The sequence below is a fragment of the Zootoca vivipara genome, chromosome 9 (assembly GCF_963506605.1).
Source record: "Zootoca vivipara chromosome 9, rZooViv1.1, whole genome shotgun sequence".
Lineage (NCBI taxonomy): Eukaryota > Metazoa > Chordata > Lepidosauria > Squamata > Lacertidae > Zootoca > Zootoca vivipara.
Window position 1 is genome coordinate 26,544,624 of NC_083284.1, and position 20,579 is coordinate 26,565,202.

The following is a 20,579-nucleotide window of genomic DNA, read 5'->3' on the forward strand; positions in this document are numbered from 1 at the left end:
CTACCCCTTACCTGATGTGTGACATACTTTATGTAAAGTCCTCAGTGATACACTTAAAACTGATTTGGAAGCATGGCCACTACTCAGCACGAATGCTGCCTTTAAAGTTTTATCTGGGTACTTGCCGAAAAATTCTTGTGACAGTCACAGAAAATCAGCATTTTGTTTGGTAATGTAGGAGGCAGTGGCGGAGCTTCATGCTCTGGCACCGGGGGGCGGAGAACAGGTGGGGCAGGGTTGGCACGCATCCTGGGGGCATGGTGCACCGCCTGTGGGGGTAGGGCGCCCAGCGCAGGGTGAGCTCCCCCCGCACCCCTCTTCCTCCACCAGTGGTAGGAGGCAATTCATGGGGAAATTCACCATATGGAGGTTGCTTGAAGTCACTCCACATACTGGTACTAGGAAGATAGGGTTTTAGGGAAGAAGCCCAGAATGTGCAGGAGGCCCCTAAACACAGCAGTGTTGTTGTCTTACCATATTTGAAAATTAAGAGAGACACAGCGCCATCTAAAGAGGGGAGCCCTTGTAAAACTGTTATGTCTTGAGTCTAAAATCACCTAATGGCACCACTGACTCAATGAGGCAGTCATTGCCACAGGACCAGTTTCTTGTGTGAAGTGGCACAGCACATAGGTGAGACAGTTATTATTGCTACAACCACTCAACACTGCCAACCTGAGGCCGAGATGCTATACACAAGCTGGTGGCCACCATGTGGAATAATGAACACTGCATAGCAGCTGCAACTTCGTAAGCAGCAACGTCTTCTTAAGAAACATGCTACAACAACAGACTTGAGCTTCTGCTGGCCCATATCTCCATCTTTTCTGACTGAAGAGTGTTCTGTATTATTAAGAAGAAGGAATAAAACAAGCAGAAAGCATACCTACAGGAATGCAGACCCTCGGAGAATTAACTGCCTTCATTTTACTGGCTAGCTGCAAGATGAGCCCCAAAATAACAAAGGAGGGAGGGATATAGAAGCAGACTAAAATTGCAGTTGTCAAGGAAATTACAAACCTCGCAATCCACCGAGAGATGTTTCCATCCTTTGCTTGTGTCTTGACAGACTGTAATTTGTCATATAGGATGAAGACTATCGATCATACATACAGTTTCTGTGACTGTCTGGTAAACAGAATAAGTCTGGGCCCCAGACTGGATAAAGAATAATGCCTCATAGCTCAAAATCTTTCCCCAGAAGCTGACTAAAAACCGCTACTAATAACTGTCAGCCTGTGCATATTTAACAATTTTGCTCTTTTCTGGTTGTGTGTGTCTGTGTTTTAAAATTTTGCTCTTGAGAAAGAATTATTCATGAGATCCTTCACTAATAATCGGACGTGAACTGGGAACGTGGAGAGTGAAAAAAGCAGGGCATCGGCGCTTTGGTGTCTCTTTGCTATCTCACTTTCTGAAGTTCTTGTCTTAGCCACGATGGCAATGGTTGTCCCAGTCTGTGCAGCAGTTTGGATAGTTCCACATTGTGATCTCTGTAGTAGTTTGAAAGGAATGCCCTAGACTGACAACGAGGAAAACAAAGCAACTGTCAGACTGAGTCCTCTGCATAGGAATTACCTAAAACAGTAATTCTTATAAAACCCTTTTCTCAGGCCACTTGAAAGCTATAGGGGGATCTCAGCCAACCCCTTAATAAACTTGTTTCTTGGTTCTACAAATCAAAACACATGCATAACTCATATATTTTATTCATGGCAGTCTTGCTTTTCTCATGTGATGGATGTGCCTGTTGGGCTATATAGATTCATCTTAAAATCTTAGCTATATGTAACTCCATCTTGTAATTTATTTTTTATACTGAATATGCTCTGTGTATGCTTCTGCTATTTTATGTAGGGCTATGTGCTAGTTTGTACATATGATTATGATAAATCAATAACAAATAAACAAAAAAGGGATGTGCCTGCTTTTGTGAGCAAAGTCACATGGAGTCAGATGTAATGTTTGATCACTGAACTTGGAAAAAGGGTTCCTGAGGTGGAGTGGCAGACTTCATCACTGCTTGGACGCTGGATGACATTTTGAATCAAAACGTTACTTTGGCATGACTTCACCCAGGTTTGGCATCGATTTCGCCACCTCTTGATATAGTGTCAACAAACTTGGCATGAGGGTTCCTGAAGAGGGGATGGCAGACATCAATGCTTGGATGTTGGGCACCATTTTGATTCAATATGGTAGACCCAAACGTGACTGTGGTGTGAATTTGCCCCCCCCAAACTTGGCACAAGGGTTCCTAAGTTGGGGGTGAGAGTCTTTGAATGTCAAGCACCATTTTGAATCAAGATGGCAGACAAAAATAAGACTTTGTTGTGTCTTCACAATTTCTTAGCGTGATGGGTTCAAACTCATAAATTACACTATCCATTTTAAAACCATAATATGTTGTGTTTTTTATCAAAAAAAAATCCAGAGCAGCACTAGCCACTCCCCGCTAGTATATTATATTTCTGATAATAAGCTTTCAACAGAAATCACTGCCATTATCCCTGCACAATAAAGGCGCAATTCAGTTCCCAATCAGGACCAGCAACGAGGGTTAGCAATGTCAAGGCCCTGCTGAGATTCCTGCCTCTACAAGTTGCCCATTGTCATCCCCTCAGATCTTCTGGTCTTACTGTTTCTCTCTGCTGCTGCTAAATGTTTGGCTTCCCTCTCTGAGCACATGAGCAATGACAGGAGCAAGGAGAAGGAGCAGCAACCTCTGCTTGCTTCCCCCCTCCCTCTGGTAGGCCATGTGGATTGGTCCTAGACAAAAAGGGCAAGCCAATGGGCAGGAGCAACAGAAGGAAGAGCCACTCAGAGAAGGGGAACTCCTTGGTGGCATCTTGCAAAAGACCTCCAATTGAACCTGGAGATGGTACTGAACCTAGTAATGACCCCCCCCCCCGTTTCCTCACTGAGACATTAAAATGGTACCTAATGTTAGTATAGATGTAAAGTTTACATATATGAAGAAAATGGTACCTCTTGATCCATTGGTGGGTATTTTCGGCCTTTACTTTTCCCCAGGCATTTTGTCTTTCCTCCTTCTAGTAGTTGACACCAAAACCCTTTCTGAGGGTCAAACCTACAAAAGTTTGCCTAAATTAATGGAAGATGTACATTGGGGAAAGCCGAAGCTCCTCAACACTCAATGGCAGTCATTTCTGGCAGTCATTTCCAATGCAAAAGAAATCTGGGCAAGACTTAAAAATCAAAGATGGAGGAACTGTAATGTTTTTTGTTTTGTTTTGTTTTTTTAAAAATTCATACTAATGAAGGAAACAAATACATTGGTTTTGAATATACTGTTGCAGCGTATGTAAAATGCTGGAAAAGTTTGCAACATTTTCACTATTTAGTAGATGTTTTGGAAGGCCGCAGAATAATTGGTTGGAATATAACAGTAATTAGCTGCCAAATGTATTTTTTTTTCTTTGCCTTGGGCTTGTTCCGATAATAGCAATGTACCTAAATATACCCACATACAAAAGCACATTTGAGATATAGAGAAGGATTCCGCAAACACCCCCCGCCCCCAGCTCGGTCTGTTACTTCTATTTCTCAGCCCCTAAATTGTATTTTAGTTGTGGTATCAATTAAAATTAAATAAATCATTGATTTAAAAAGGATATATTGAGAGGAGATTAATTTCTATCTACAATTTCCCAATCTCCTTTTTGCATAGCAAAGTACTTTTGCTAGCTTTCAGTAATTTCCCAAGAGGAGAAGCAATATCACTGCCTATGCGCAAGGTAAGAAATAAAGCTGTAGAACTTATACACCAAACAATATATATGCTTTCCAGGAAATGTATATAACTTTACCAAGAAACTGTGCTAATCTGAAAAGCTTTTATAAAGTTTCTCCTTTTAAAATCTAACCCCAAATTACTTTCCTCTTCCTCATTCTCTATAACTACTCTCTTTTTCCTTTTTCTATTTCTTTAATCAAGTAAAACAAAGGCAGGCAGATAGTTTGGTGCAATGCTGCTCTTTTTTAAAAGGGGTGGAGGTACCAAGGCACCTCATCTGACCATAAAGAGGAGTGGGGAAATGGGGAAGTTGGGGGAGTGGTGTTCTACAAATTATACACCTACTCATGTTAGGACACCTAAAATAACTGATTACAGGAGAAATAAGGTGGAGCTGAGAAAAATCAGGACAGGCAGCTGTCAAACAAGACCAGAACAAATGTGTGCTTTGCTGCCAACTCTGGATAAGCCCTAAGCAATGCACAATCCACTGTTGTAATATAGTTACTGATTCACACTTGTGTGCATGAAAGGGTTAACCAGAGCTCAGGTTGCCAATGAGGTGGAGCTTAGCAGGCTCCCTACCCTACAGTCTTTTGTTTTCTCCCTCCCAGTCTTCTTCTTTCTGCTTTCTGCATGGCAAATAGCCATGTGGCAATGGCTCACTACAAGTGGGCTGAATCTCTCAAAAATAATATTTTATAGTCTGCATCTTTGCTAACCCAAAGATTGCATGATCCTTTTTGTAAGGAAACCAAGCACATTAAAACTTGGTTCGATTTACATCTGCACTCAACCATCTTTTAAACAAACCTTTAAAATACTTAGGCAAGAATAAATCACAGACGGTTAGCTTTGCAAATAAGTGAATATTTTAATCACAGAGTTTCCAAAGATGCAGACTATAAAACCCAGGTTGGGCTTTATTTTTATGTACATCGGTATGCATCCTGAGCCCACTGAACATGAAAACGTGAGAACCCTCCAAGAAGATAATGCGACTTCAGAATACTGAGCATTTCCAGCCTGTTACCCAATAGTGCAATGCATGAATATCTTTACTCTTGTGTAAACTTCCACCAAATAATCATATAATAATTACCTGTGCAAATTCAGATGCAGAGGATGACAACCAAAGGTTTTAAAAAAATGAAGTAAAGGGGACTTACGTTAGGGCTTCTGAATAATTATAATGAGGAGAAACTCCCAAAAACTTTTGAACTTCATCCATTACGGTTGCTGGGTCACTTCTTAGCTGCTGTCCATCAATTATTAGCAACTGTATGGATAGATAAATTGTTTGTTTAAATAAAAATCTCAGGTGAAGTGTGAGGTAGTGTTGCATGAATTACAAGATACCTAGACAAAAGATGAGTATGTGATTTGATCTTAATTTCTATGATATGACACTACAAATGCATTTATGATGCATTGGGATCATTTTATATTGGTCAGTGCTCATGTGTGATTTGGGAGGAGTAACAGGCAACAGTAACCCTCAAATACGCTTTGTACCATTTTTAATCGTGTTTTTATTGTTGTACACCACTCTGATATTTTATGATATGGTGGCACAGAAGTACTTTTATAAACAAAGCAAGCAAGCAAACAAACAAATCCTTTATCAAAAACATACACTGATAAAAACTAGTTACAGTTAGGTAGCCGTGTTGGTCTGACGTAGTCGAAACAAAATAAAAAAAATTCCTTCCAGCAGCACCTTAGAGACCAACTAAGTTTGTCATTGGTACGAGCTTTCGTGTGCATGCACATCTGAAGAAGTGTACATGCACACGAAAGCTCATACCAATGACAAACTTAGTTGGTGTCTAAGGTGCTGCTGAAAGGATTTTTTTATTTTGTTTTGATAAAAACTAAAATGTCTACCCACCTCCCCTTTCTTGGTTTGACCAGACAGTAGCAGTAAAAGCAGAATCCAACCAAGATACAGAAAGCCCTATTTACAAACTGTAAAAGCAACATATCTGCAAAATAAACTTGCCAAATGACTACAGGACTGTGTCAATGCTCCTCCCCTCCCAACATCCTCAATGGTATATACTGAAAAGTGAACACACGAAGAAATGATGTCAGTACACCAACTGGTCCCATCTCCACCTCTGCACATTCAGTAGAAGGTCTGAATTTGGTGCCTACATGTATTGAAGCTGTAGACCTCAATGGATCTATAGGAGTAACATTCAAGGCATGGGGCAGGCTCCTCCAATTTTTTCAACCTGGTACTGGACAGATTTGGATAAAGCTACAGGTATTCCAACATTTAAACTGTTTTTAATTCTGTTTTTCTAACCAGCCCTTGGAATTGCTGCTGCTGCTGCTTGTGGTGGTGGTGGTGGTGATGATGATGATGATGATGATAATAATAATAATAATATAACAACAATAATAGACTCCTATGAATATAGATGACAAATATAACATGCTGCTATGGTTGCAAGAAGCTGCACACAGCTTTTAAAGTTTCCTTGCTGGATATCATTTTTGACAGAGCTTATTTTAAATTATTGAAATTCTGAGTGCACATTATTAATTATGAGTGCCCAACAACTGCACTTTAGCACAGTTGCTAAGTGCTTACGGTTACTAGCCTTGTAACACCAACCGGGCAAGCTGAGAAAGAGGCTCATTTTAGAAGAAAGGAAGCAGACCGAAGGATCTGCAGTCACTCTGATAAAATCAGAGCTGGCATATGTGTTACATTCCTGGCGATGGCTGGCAGGGCTGCAGTCTTACTACAACAAGAGGAGGTTGATCAGACTCCTAGTGGGCCGCTGGTAACAGTGTGTGGGCTGTGTTTGGCTTGAGTTGCAAATTGTGTTCTCATGCTTCATCATGGGCTCAGAGAGGTAGGCACCTCTGGCCCTTTCGAGCCTACTGCTGCTCTGCATGCACACAAACATCACAGACCTCCCTCTTTGGATTTTCCAGTCTTCTTTGGCACAGATAAAAGCCACGTTCAGGCATTTGCTTGAACATATAAACACATGCATGCAATCCCTGCCCCCCAGTGTCCCTGGGCAAGCCAGGTGCTCTTTAGATCTTTCCACGACTAGCATGAAGGTCACCCAGACATGTAGAGTTTGCATTAAGTTTGCACTAAGAGTGTGGAGATTCTAGAGCAGCTGGCATGCCTGGAGAGAATGGAGGATTCTGCTTGAATGCATATCCCTCTCCACATCCCTGGTAGATTATTATTAAAAAGCAGGGCTAGAGGAATTTATTTATTTTTAATAAATTTTAGGCAGCAGCAACATTTCTACTTCAGTTTTAGCAACCTTCTAGAGAACTGGTAAAATATTTCAAAATTCCTCAGCAGAACCCCCAGTTTTTAGATACCAATGGGTTTTTCAGCTCTTTAAAAACTGAACTTGTGTATGAATGTGTATGCTGAAGTGCTTTGTCTTCTAAGATGAGCCACAAGACGAATGCTTGAGGTTTATCAATCCATTATTAAACAAGCTACAATATTGCAATTCATTATTAAGCATGCAACAATATTAAACATGTTACCAGGTTATGATGATCATTCATCACAGAGAAATAATTGGCAGGGAGGGAGAGTTACCTGTGAAGTGGGGAAGTGTGTTAGCCACCTTTCTATGTGGATAGCATACCAGCCAGGGGTCAAACATCTTTTCTGTAGAGCCTTCAGGTCACTGGGTGCCCAGTCATCTGAAGTAATCACTTCATAGAAATTGAATTTTAGGGCAGCTGAGTCCTCATGAGAACGCTGGTGCTAGTTGAAGAAAACTGAATGTTAATTAACCACAAGTCAGGTGGAATGCCTGATATTTCCCAATCTTTTCTCCCCAATCTAGCTACTGTCATTCACCGTAGTGAGTTCTACATCGGGATGCCCCTGAAGACAGTTTGGAAACTACAGTGGATACAAAACGCTGCTGCTCTCCTTTTGACTAGCGTGGGCTGGAGAGAACCTTTTATTTATATTATTATTAAAGGTAAAGCGACCCTTAGGTCCAGTCGTGGCCCATTCTGGGGTTGCAGTGCTCATCTCGCATTATTGGCCGAGGGAGCCGGCGTACAGCTTCCAGCTCATGTGGCCAGCATGACAAAGCTGCTTCTGGTGAACCAGAGCAGCACACAGAGACGCCGTTTACCTTCCCACTGTAGCGGTACCTATTTATCTACTTGCACTTTGACGTGCTTTCGAACTGCTAGGTTGGCAGGAATATGATTATTAGTATTGATTCAATTTATATTCTGCCCTTAATCCAAGTATCACAGGGAGGTTTACAACATAAAAACACAAAATAAAAATGCATAACATAAAAGCAACCCCTCCCCCCAAAAAACACCTCCCCACTAACCATTCTGAAATACCCAGCTCACTGGAACCAAAGGTCACTGATGCAGTGGAACATAGGTGAAAAAGATTCACTTGCCAGTGTGGGTATCTAGCACTGTGTCTAGGTGTTTCACATCTGGTTTGTACTTGACTGTAGTACAGTCGTACCTTGGTTTTTGAACAACTTGGTTTTCACGAACAACTTGGAACTCGAACATCGCATACCCGGAAGTAGGTGTTCTGGTTTGTGAACTTTGCCTCGGAAGCCGAACATCGGGTTCGGCTTCCGATTGGCTGCAGGATGCTCTTGCAACCAATCGGAAGCCATGCTTTGGTTTCTGAACGTTTCAGAAGTTAAATGGACTTCCGGAACGTATTCTGTTCGAAAACCAAGGTACGACTATAGTGCTAGAACTACTTGCTCATGGCTTCTTCTGCCTACCCATCTCTGATAAGGTGAAATGGGGGCAGTGCTAACAGAGAAGGAACCAGGTTCTTTGGTAAGACACAAGGATATGACCCCCATGCTGCCACAAGTAGTGTATATGAACTGGACTTATCATTACTGTTAGATCACTTCTTCAGGTACAAGCTCCATACCTGATACCAGGAATATGCCCGGTCTGATGGATCAATGAGAATGGTGATGATTTTTGCCTTGGGCATCAAGGAGAACGCACGCCTGGGAGCGTCTTCTGAATGGAAGTAGTTGGCACTTTTCTCAAACACGACATCAGTGGTGAGGTTGGAAGGAGTAGGGAAAAAATTCATATACCTGCAAGCAAGTAAAAACCCAATGTCAGCAATGCTGATGGGGATGGGAAAATAAATTAAACCAGTTATTTCCTCTCACTCCAAAGTAAACATTACAACCCTTGGAAGCCTAAGCAGCACAGTCAAAGATATACATTGGGGAAACTAATGAACAAATAGATGGCCCATCGGTTAAAATAATAGCAAAATGATACTTCCACTTTTCCTTCCCTTTCCACATCATTCCCCACACTGAACTTGAATTGTTCATTGCTGCTGATAATAATTTATACATTACATCGAGAACAGGCGATTAAAAACAAATTAAAAGGGACATTAACAGAAAAAAAATGAAAACCTCTTTCCTCAACTGTATTTGTTTATGGGGAATGTAAATATTGATACTGTAAAGTCAGACGAATGCTGCAACTACCGCACAATTGCGCTCATTTCACACGCTAGCAAGGTTATGCTTAAAATTCTACAAGGCAGGCTTAGGCAGTATGTGGACCGAGAACTCCCAGAAGTGCAAGCTGGATTTCGAAAGGGCAGAGGAACCAGAGACCAAATAGCAAACATGCGCTGGATTATGGAGAAAGCTAGAGAGTTCCAGAAAAACGTCTACTTCTGCTTCATTGACTATGCAAAAGCCTTTGACTGTGTCGACCACAGCAAACTATGGCAAGTTCTTAAAGAAATGGGAGTGCCTGATCACCTCATCTGTCTCCTGAGAAATCTCTATGTGGGACAAGAAGCTACAGTTAGAACTGGATATGGAACAACTGATTGGTTCAAAATTGGGAAAGGAGTACGACAAGGTTGTATATTGTCTCCCTGCTTATTTAACTTATATGCAGAATTCATCATGCGAAAGGCTGGACTAGATGAATCCCAAGCCGGAATTAAGATTGCTGGAAGAAATATCAACAACCTCAGATATGCAGATGACACAACCTTGATGGCAGAAAGCGAGGAGGAATTAAAGAACCTTTTAATGAGGGTGAAAGAGGAGAGCGCAAAATATGGTCTGAAGCTCAACATCAAAAAAACCAAGATCATGGCCACTGGTCCCATCACCTCCTGGCAAATAGAAGGGGAAGAAATGGAGGCAGTGAGAGATTTTACTTTCTTGGGCTCCTTGATCACTGCAGATGGTGACAGCAGTCACGAAATTAAAAGACACCTGCTTCTTGGGAGAAAAGCAATGACAAACCTAGACAGCATCTTAAAAAGCAGAGACATCACCTTGCCGACAAAGGTCCGTATAGTTAAAGCTATGGTTTTCCCAGTAGTGATGTATGGAAGTGAGAGTTGGACCATAAAGAAGGCTGATCGCCGAAGAATTGATGCTTTTGAATTATGGTGCTGGAGGAGACTCTTGAGAGTCCCATGGACTGCAAGAAGATCAAACCTATCCATTCTTAAGGAAATCAGCCCTGAGTGCTCCCTGGAAGGACGGATCGTGAAGCTGAGGCTCCAATACTTTGGCCACCTCATGAGAAGAGAAGAATCCTTGGAAAAGACCCTGATGTTGGGAAAGATTGAGGGCACTAGGAGAAGGGGACGACAGAGGACAAGATGGTTGGACAGTGTTCTCGAAGCTACGAACATGAGTTTGACCAAACTGCGGGAGGCAGTGCAAGACAGGAGTGCCTGGCGTGCTATGGTCCATGGGGTCACGAAGAGTCGGACACGACTAAACGACTAAACAACAACACAAAAGTCAGACGAGATGAAAAAAGTGCAACATTTTGGCAAGCATCACATCAGTACAAACTAATTTCTTATTCATTCTCAAAGCACTATGCACCAAAAAATTATCTGGAAGTTATGTAGATGTCACAGATACTTCTATAATTGCTCCTCTGTGGTTTGGCATATGCTAAGAATGGACATTTGTTTTGTTTTGTTTTTCTTCCACTTACCAGTCAATTCCCTTGTGATAGTTGTTGCCATTAAAGAACTGAACCTCTTCAAAGGTTTTGGGACTAGGGAGATTACTAATGATGGAAGGATGCATAAGGAGAAATAAATAAAGCGCTGTTGTTCCTACAGGGGGAAAACACAAAAGGCAGGATTATATGACAGTGTAGGGAAGGGTAAAAGATGTAAAGCATCTCAGTAATGGAAAAGTATGTTAAAATATGTATTTTATATATCAACCCTGGCAAAGGTTTGTTTTAATTGCTTGTTACTTAAATCCTGCTCTCTAATGAGTTAATGAGGCCCCTATTGACTACAGTGGGAAGGATGTATATATGTTTAAAAGTAAAATTTAAAGTAAAATTTATCCTGGATCTGAGAAATCTTTTCAATACGATAATGATCTACTTTATTTCATTTTTAGATATCTTTCTGGTTTGACATGTTCCTGTCCATCTGAAATATTAGGTGGCTCAACCCTTTGTCTAAAACAATGGCTATCAAAGCAAACTCACTTTTAAAAGTTAACTTTCTCTGCTACTTTTCTCTCAAGAGCACATGGTAGGTATCCACAAATCCATTTCTCTTTGCATTCGCACAGTCCTGTGAGGCAGGCCAGGCTGAAAGTACTATCCAGGTACCATACTTTGGGGTTGGAGATGGATCTGAGCCACATTGAAGCTTAGAGATCCCGCCACATTATGTTGTAGTTGTGGCATCTAAAGTATAAAAAAATGAAATGAAATATTGGGCTAAAATAATCATCTCCCAATTCATCAGGGAACAGCAGGAATGACTTTTATGGTGGAGATTATTCCTTCACCTTATCTCCATGGGTATTGCATAGATGGAAGCATAGTCACAAAAATGGAGAAGGCTGTAAGTTCTTAAACTAAAAACGTCTGGAAGAGAAAGAACAACCCAGGAAGTTCGCTGAGGTTGAATAGTGGTTTCTAAATTTATGAATGAAAAATGACTACCAGAGAAAAGCGGGAGACCAAATCATTCACTATTTTAGGATGACATGGTGTGGGTTACTAACTATAGGGTCAGTAACAGGTAGGTAGCCTAGTTGGTCTGACGTAGTCGAAACAAAATAAAAAAAATTCCTTCCAGCAGCACCTTAAAGACCAAACTTAGTTGGTCTTTAAGGTGCTGCTGGAAGGAATTTTTTTTATATGGTCAGTAGTGTGTCTGGGGCCACATGATTACCTGGTATTGGACTAGGTAAAGGTAAAGGGACCCCTGACCATTAGGTCCAGTCGTGACCGACTCTGGGGTTGCACGCTCATCTCGCATTATTGGCCGAGGGAGCCGGCGTATAGCTTCCAGGTCATGTGGCCAGCATGACAAAGCCGCTTCTGGCAAACCAGAGCAGCACATGGAAACGCCGTTTACCTTCCCGCTGTAGTGGTTCCTATTTATCTACTTGCATTTTGACATGCTTTCGAACTGCTAGGTGGGCAGGAGCTGGGACCAAGCAACGGGAGCTCACCCCGTCACAGGGATTCGAACCGCCAACCTTCTGATCAGCAAGCCCTAGGCTCAGTGGTTTAACCACAGCGCCACCTGGGTCCCTCCGGTATTGGACTACTTTACTGCAAAAGAGGACCAGTGATCAGGTAGTAGGACTGTGAGCCCAAGTCTAGCATACAGTACAGTAATGCAATGTCCATTTGAATCTTTGGTAAAGATTCAGTGTTCAGCAGGAGAATTCTAATCCAGCAATCAATACCTTTCCATGGCTCAACACTTGGTCAAGCATTGAAAATGTTAGGGTCCACAGGAAAGCTCTCTGAGTGCGGTTAATGGCTTTTATCAAGGTCAGCGGCTCTCCAAATCACCACATCCTGGACAAAATCTCAAATCTTGCTTTACTTTCGAATCTTGTTTAATGATACCACTGCAGCATTCAATTACCTGTTTTCTGAGGTCCGATCACAAGAAATTTTGGTAGGTGGTCACACGTTTTATCCCTGGACCAGATATCCCGATGTCGTCTGTCATCACATGGATTCTGATTGAAAGAAAGGAGTGGGTTAATTCCTGGAAGAACTTCAAATATTCTGACATTCTGCCCGACTGAAATGTCCTATGTAGTGAATGCTCCTCGCTTCCTGCGATGGAATACATGAAGAATCCTGCCACTCCATGATTGAACACAGATCTGATCTTGAAGCCCAGGTGAGAAAGAATGTATCCAAATTACTGTTGATGAGAACGCTGAAATTAATTTTATATGCTGTAACAAAACTGTCACTTGAATATAGTGCCCAAAGCTAGCCTATATTTTAAATTATTTATTCTGACAAATTATTTGTTAGTTTTTTTCTCTTTGTGGTTGTTTTCTTTTAACAACAAAATGCTATTTTCCCCCTGCCGTTTGTGGGTGTGTATATTCTTCTCATTAATAAGCTTTCCAAAATAAGATGCAGAATAAAATTTCACACTTGAAGAGAAACCCACACTTAAAATACGTGGTTTGATGTGTGCAATTATCGTGTGAAAACACCACCCTGTAGTTTGCCTGACAAACCACAGTTGAACAACTCAGTTTAAATTGGAGCACTCGGCATTAATTTCTGGTCTATAAGTTCAAATCCCGATTTGTATTGCATTTGTCTAGCTCCAGTGAATTCACTGACCTTCTCAGAACAATGCGGCATAAAAGAACTGCCTTGTGGCAACAGACTATCTAGCACAATGCCTTCACACCAATGTGCCGATGAGACCTTTCTGTGATTTCTTTTCTGCACATCTACACCAGCGTTAGTTTCTGCTGTACATGGTCAGCGTGCATAGGCTGGGGAACATAACCATTGCATATCACCCTACTAAACAGTCAGCATAGCTGCCAAGTTTTCCCTTTTCTCGCGAGGAAGCCTATTCAGCATAAGGGAAAATCCCTTAAAAAAAGGGATAACTTGGCAGCTATGACAGTCAGCTGGAGGTTCCCCAGATGTAAATAGGGCGATTTGCATCTTACCTCACAAGGCTCTTAGGAATATGTGCCTCGCAAGGTAATGTTTGCACTTTATGTGCTACATCAATGTTTAATAATGGATGTTGCCAGTTCTGATATTTGATTATCCAAAATTTACAGTTTGCTTGGTTTCATTTCTTCTTTTAAAAGAAGCAAATCAATGGAATTGTTACTTAAAGCTAAATTTATCCACTTCAAACTCAGGTGGCAATTAAGTTTCCAAGATAAAGTGTTTTGGCAACATTGAACATTCTCAGGGCGACATAAAAAAAAGCGAAAGATCGCAGATCGAGGTTATTTAGCCATTTATCCTTCTACCATGCGTTAATGAGAAATAAAATGTGAGAAGAAAGTGAAAGGAGGCTCTTCAAAAGAATTATCATGCTGGAATTGCCTTTGTAGGGGATCCTGGTGTGCTAAATACAGTGGGCTAGATATTCAGATGGTATTGATCATACAGCTTTATTGCAGTCCACAGGCATCGTGGCTTAAAGCAAATGGGTAATCCTTTCTTTCAGCAATGAAAATTGTAGTGAAATTTGTCTTTCAAGGTTATAAGGAGCTGTTTCTCAGCCTGGCCCCACTAAGATCCTTTTATTAAAGTTCCCAGGAACAAAAGTTACGATGGTACACATGAAGCACCCTTTTACTGGGACTGTCATTTGCTGTAATTGTTTTTAGGACTGAATATTAAATTGTTGTAACCTATCCTGGGACTTGCTAATGAAGGGCAGGTATCAAATGTATAAAAATTACTATAATAATATACACATATGTGGTCAACGTGTATGACACCTACCAACTTGCTGACTTCAGTTCTCGATGTACATCTGCTGCAGTTTATTGAATGATATGGCAGACACGAATTTTGCTTTCACATTTTTTTTTGAAGCCACCCGATGTAGATAACAATATAATAAAATAGGTGCATCTGCAACCCTGGCAGGTCACCTAGTCCGCCACTTTTTCAAAGTGTTGCATCACACAATTTACATGTTTTTAATTAAATTGTAGTCACCCTGAGCTTGGGAAGAGTGATTTGGAATATATGAGGCAAATAAGTGATAAAAGAAGGCAGAGTATGGCATCTTTCAGAAAAGTCCAGAGGACATTAGTGTGTTTGAAAATGCACAATGAAGAGTCATGGGGTGGATCTAAAAAGCCATGAAAAAGAGACCAAATTATAAGTTACTTATACTGTAAAAGTATGTAATATCCATTGCACGAAGAAGCAAGAGACATTTGATAGTATAATTACCGTGTTTCTCCAAAAATAAGACACTGTCTTATATTTATTTTTCCTCAAAAAACCCCCACTATGGCTTATTTTCAGGGGGTGTCTTATTTTTTTCCTCCTCCTCCTCCTCCTGCCGCAGCCGGCATTGCTGCTGCGCCTATCACTGTGTCTTATTTTTGGGGTATGGCTTATATTCCTTGAATGCTTAAAAATCCTGCTATGGCTTATTTTATGGGTATGTCTTAAAATATGAGAAACAGGGTAGTAGGCCTGAGACAAAAATATTTATTGTATTCATTTTCAGCAGTTTCTGAAAGACATTCCCTCTTACAATGAAGTTGAAAAGTACTGTTTTTAAAGAAATGCTTCTGAAATTGTTCGCCTGATTATTTAGATTTCCTTTCTTGCTGTCTTTGTCAACTGACTTAATTTGCCTTCAGTAGCCAAATTGATTGGCCGTGTCAACCCAACCAGCTACATGATCCCCCAATTGCTAGGATCACCACATCTGATAATCTAACAAACCTAGCCCTTACTCTCAATGTACTTTGCCTTCATTGAGATCATCAAGTATTGGCTATATAGAAATGTGATGTCATGTTCTTCACTATGTAATATTGGCTGGGATAGCTCATGCGGCTAATCCAGGAAGAAGAAGAAGAAGAAGAAGAAGAAGAAGAAGAAGAAGAAGAAGAAGAAGGAAGAAGAAGAAGAAGAAGAAGAAGAAGAAGAAGGAAGAAGAAGAAGGAAGAAGAAGAAGAAGAAGAAGAAGAAGAAGAAGAAGAAGAAGAAGAAGAAGAAGAAGAAGAAGAAGAAGAAGAAGAAGAAGAAGAAAGGCCTTTCCTAATGAGCTAGTCTTGGACACAGATCTTCCTTACTAAGCAAATGGTCCAAACAGTACAGGCTGACTTCAGGAATCCATGGCAGGGAACAAGTTTGAAAGAGAGCAAGAATTTAATTAAAATTGAAGGATTTGGGGAAAATATTTACATTACTACTTATCCCTAAATTGATTTTTTTGGTGGAAAAATTGAAATGTGAAAATATTTAGTCCGGTTCTAATAACTGCAGCTTTCTTTAGACAAGGAATAATGCAATGGTAGATATTTGAGTATTTGGGAAAACTTTCATCTGCCCAAGTGTCCTACTCTCTTCCAAACTACACAAGGACCTAGTTTGTACAGTCATACCTCTTCTTGCAAACGCTTCATGTTGCGTTTTTTTTGGGTTAAGAACGCGGCAAACCTGGAAGTGTTGACTTCTGGGTTTCGCTGCGTGCACACATGCAGAAGCATTCTGCGTAGTTTGCACATGCGCAGAAGCGCTCTATTGCTCTTTGCACATGCACAGAAGTGACGCTCTGGTTACAAACCTTTTGGGGTGCAAATAGCACCCCGGAACGGATCGTGTCCACAACCAGAGGTACCACTATCTTTATGCCATATATATAAAGCACAAAGAATCTTGGAAACTGTAGTTTACCCTTCACGGACCTACAATTCCTAGAAGTGTTAACAAACAACAGTTCCAAGGATTATTTGGGGGAAAGTAATCTGTTTTAAATGTGCTTTAAATATATGGCATCTATGCAGCCTAAGCGAGGCAAGAGTTGGCACATTTTGACCAGGGGTGCATTTTTCCTATGGCACAAGAGGCTATAGACCCCCTCCTTAGTTAGGTACTCATGTACATTTTCTTCAAAACAGTCAAATAAATGAATCCCAAATGCTACCATTCCTCCAGGTTGCTTGCAGTAATTGGAGTTGCAAGGATTCCATGTCATAACATTGCTTGTCTGCTTGCTCTGTCTGTAATGATCTAGCTGGCTGTTCATCAAAACAAGTTAATGCAATGCATCAAGCAAATAAAAGGGAAGGCATGATATGAAGAGTACACAAACACTCCTTGTCTCTTATAAACAACAGTCAGTGTAATAGCTGTTATTTTACAGCCTAGCTCCAGGCAGGTGCTAATGAAGGTAATGTGACAGGCAGTACCTTATCTTCTAGCTAATATATTCCTAGGCCAAACTGCTGACTTTGAAAGGGGAATTAAATGAACTAGAAAGGCCATTTAAAAACAGATTAAAATGTCTTAATTAGTAGACATTGCATTTATAGTTCTCCCCCCTCCCCCCGCAGCAGTCTTCCCTAAAACAATATTGTGAATGAATGCTGGGCTCCTGCTGTTCAGTCAGCTGGGTCTTCTTACCTGCCAGAGTGGGTCTTTCTGCTCAGGGAAGAGCTCGAAATACTTGTGAGCCAGCTGAATGGGACGCAGGGTCTGCAGCTTCAGGTTTGTCCAGCTCTGAACAAAGCTGGCCAGATTGACAAACGTGTACAAACCCAAACGGTCATTCCCGTAGTTAGACAAATGAGTCATGAAGATACTAATCTGAAAGGTGAACAGACAAAAGATTTGTTTGTTGTAGTAGCAGGTGTTCTAACATCCATTCCCTTCTGTTGCTCTGCAAGGATGCTTTTCAGCAAATGTATATTCTGCATGAACTGTTGTTGTTGTTGTTGTTGTTGTTGTTGTTTTAAAGGAAGCACAATAGCAGTTTTTACAGCATCTCCGTGTATAGCAGAGTATGTCTTGGGTTTCACAATAGTTTTTCACCTTCTTTTGCTGTTGCATCACAAGATTTAGTACAGGGGTCCCCAGACTTACCGGGCTTCGGGCTGGTGCCCGCCGCGCCGACCGCGCGGCGGGCCGGAGGGCAGGGGAGTGCGTGCGCAGCGGGCCGGAGGACGGGGGAGTGCGCGCCCGTGCGCATGCGCACACGCACACGGTCGAAAAAAATCGCCGAAAATCGCTTGTGCGCATGCGTATGGGCCTCCCCCGACCCGGAAGTGCACCGGAAATGACCTCTTCTGGTTGGGAGAGGCCCATACGCATGCGCACAAAGTATTTTCGGTGATTTTTTTCCGATTTTGAAGATCGCCACCATGCCGCGCGCTGTAAGAGCGGGCAGCGGCAGCGGGCGGCGGGGGGCGTCGTGGGCCGGATTGGGAGGCCAATTGGGCCGCATCCGGCCTGGGGGCCGTAGTCTGGGGACCCCTGGTTTAGTAGTTTTCAGAGGCTCTCACAGCTTCGACTCTTAAATCCACAGATAATGGGATGGGTAATCACAGTAGTAGCAGCATCTGCACCAGATATAATGCACTTCCCTTTTTTCAAGGTGCAATGGATGTTGGTAGGTACTAGAGACTCATATAATTTGCTTACAGTCTTGAAAAGAACAATATAGCTACAATCATTCCCCTTTCCCATGTGGATTTGCTCCAACAATGCTGTGTTGTAATTGTTGTAACCCGCCCTAGGATCTTAGGGTGAAAGGCAGATAATAAATTGTATTAACAACAATAGCTCCACAATGCTTCCTTTTATATTCAGGGCTTAGGTAAAGGTAAAGGGACCCCTGACCATTTGGTCCAGTCGTGACTGACTCTGGGGTTGCAGCGCTCATCTCGCGTTATTGGCCGAGGGAACCGGTGTACAACTTCCAGGTCATGTGGCCAGCATGACAAAGCCGCTTCTGGTGAACCAAAGCAGCACATGGAAATGCCATTTACCTTCCCACTGTAGTGGTATCTATTTATCTACTTGCACTTTGATGTGCTTTCAAACTGCTAGGTTGGCAGGAGCTGGGACCGAGCAACAGGAGCTCACCCCGTTGTGGGGATTCGAACTGCCGACCTTCTGATCGGCAAACCCTAGGCTCTGACTTTTACTCACAGTGCCACCCGCATCCCTTCAGGGCTTAGGCCAGTGTAAAAAAGTACTGCTTTAACCATAAGGGAGATTGCAATCCTGCTGTGACCAAAAGCATTTTTGTTTTTTACCACAATATGGCAGAGTGAAGGCATGAAGCATTTCTCTTAATTTGTCTTGATGTCTTCTTATTGACTATGTTGCATTGTTATCAAGGCCTATAAACAGGTGGGGAGAGACAGTGAAAATAGTCACTTGGGAATTTTATGTGCATGATGTGGTTGGATCTCATGGAGATTCTGGCTGGGGAAATAAAGTTTAAACACAGAAATCTTGATAACAATCAGATGGACCCATGTCTGTTGCTTTCATATTCATTCATTCACCCACCCACCCACACCCCATGTTGCTAATGTTGCATGTAGCTGAGCCGATAGATTCTTCATTTGTTTACAATTTCACAATCCTATTTAGCTGGTTTTCCAGCTTCGTATGCCTCATAGATGATAGTAAGTGGCACTGATGTGTTGGACATTTGATCTGAAGAAAATATTTTTTTCTCTTCAGCTTATCTTTTATACAAACTTATTTCATTTCCTCTTTTGTGTGATTATGGCTTTTTGGATAGTGACACCACTTTCAAATAGAAACAGCATGAAGGACAATTCATACAGAAATATAAAATTAAATTTCATGAATGCAAAGTCAGTGCTTTATCAATAGAGGCTTTTTATCTATAGCTTTCTGTGAATTCAGTCTAGCTTTGTTATTCACAAACTTGTATACACTGGATTAACTAAAATTGAGATGTACATGGAAAATGAGTTAATTATACAGTTATCAAGAGATAAGAAAAGCAGTAAGCAATTATCATACTTTGCGATTGTTTCCAGTGGATTCACTCCCGGGTTAACAAGAAATATGCATTTTGTCGGAGGCAATGTAAATTAACTAATGCCACCACTGCAATTAGGGACAGACATGCTAAACAGTATGTTTTGTAGTCATTATGGTACGCCTTTGACAGCATTATGAGGAAAGAAAACCGTGGCGGAAGAATTTTCCCCCTTTAGCATCTAAGAAATATAGTGATCTCTCAGTAATATATTCCCTGGAGTGGCATTTTGCTGTAGTCTGCTAATGGCATCTCAATGTGGAAAACAAAAGAACAGGCAGGATTCTACATTTACTGGGCATTTGTAATCAATGACAAATTTCTCTTTGTCTTGGGGCCATTGTGGACATCACAGCCAACTTCCCAATGCAAATAACTGCTCACTAATGGAGCAGCCGACTTAGGGCAGGGTTGAAGAGGATGGCGGCAGGGACGGCTAGTGTGGAGAGTTCAGAAATGGCAGAATCCCATCTGAGGATGGCTATCACAATGTCTCTTTTCTTCAGATTAAATACACCCAGGTCCTTCAACTGGACTTCATAGGACTTGGTCTCTAGGTCCTTCTCACCAGCTTTATCACTCTTTTCTGCACACATTCCAAGCTGTTGCTATACTTTTATGGTTCCCAGGACTAAACATACTCCAGATAAAGTCTGACAGCAAAATAGAGTGGCACCATTAACTAACTAATAGAGTGGCTGGACATTATACTTTCGTTGATACTATCTCCAACTCTCAGCCCAACCTGCTTTACAAGATTGTTGTGACAATAGGATGGGGTGGGGGGAGGGGGGAGGAACCATGCACATCATCTTAAACTCCTGGAGTAGTAGTGGGATATGTAATGAATAAAAACATGATAGGAAAGGGAGTGCAGGGTCTGTTGACATCCAGGCAAGCCACCATAAGGTGGGCTTGAAGTTCAGAAAGGCTTCTACCTAGGAGGAATGACTCTTAGTTTCTGAACTCACTCTTGCCTTCACTGTTGTC

The 20,579-nt window shown here is 41.6% G+C and overlaps 1 protein-coding gene across 1 annotated transcript in view; it reads right to left on the reverse strand.

The window, feature by feature from the left end:
- Positions 1-300: 300 nt before the first annotated feature.
- NDST4 (N-deacetylase and N-sulfotransferase 4) overlaps positions 301-20,579 on the reverse strand; it is a 122,063-nt gene continuing 101,784 nt past the window's right edge. The window contains exons 7-14 of the mRNA XM_035113329.2: positions 17,192-17,374; positions 12,681-12,777; positions 10,763-10,886; positions 8,685-8,859; positions 7,344-7,514; positions 4,927-5,036; positions 2,989-3,091; positions 301-1,522 (exon numbers count right to left, since the gene is read on the reverse strand). Coding sequence (XP_034969220.2) covers positions 1,403-1,522; positions 2,989-3,091; positions 4,927-5,036; positions 7,344-7,514; positions 8,685-8,859; positions 10,763-10,886; positions 12,681-12,777; positions 17,192-17,374 — 1,083 coding nt within the window. The 3' untranslated portion in view covers positions 301-1,402. The remainder of the gene's footprint in view (positions 1,523-2,988; positions 3,092-4,926; positions 5,037-7,343; positions 7,515-8,684; positions 8,860-10,762; positions 10,887-12,680; positions 12,778-17,191; positions 17,375-20,579) is intronic.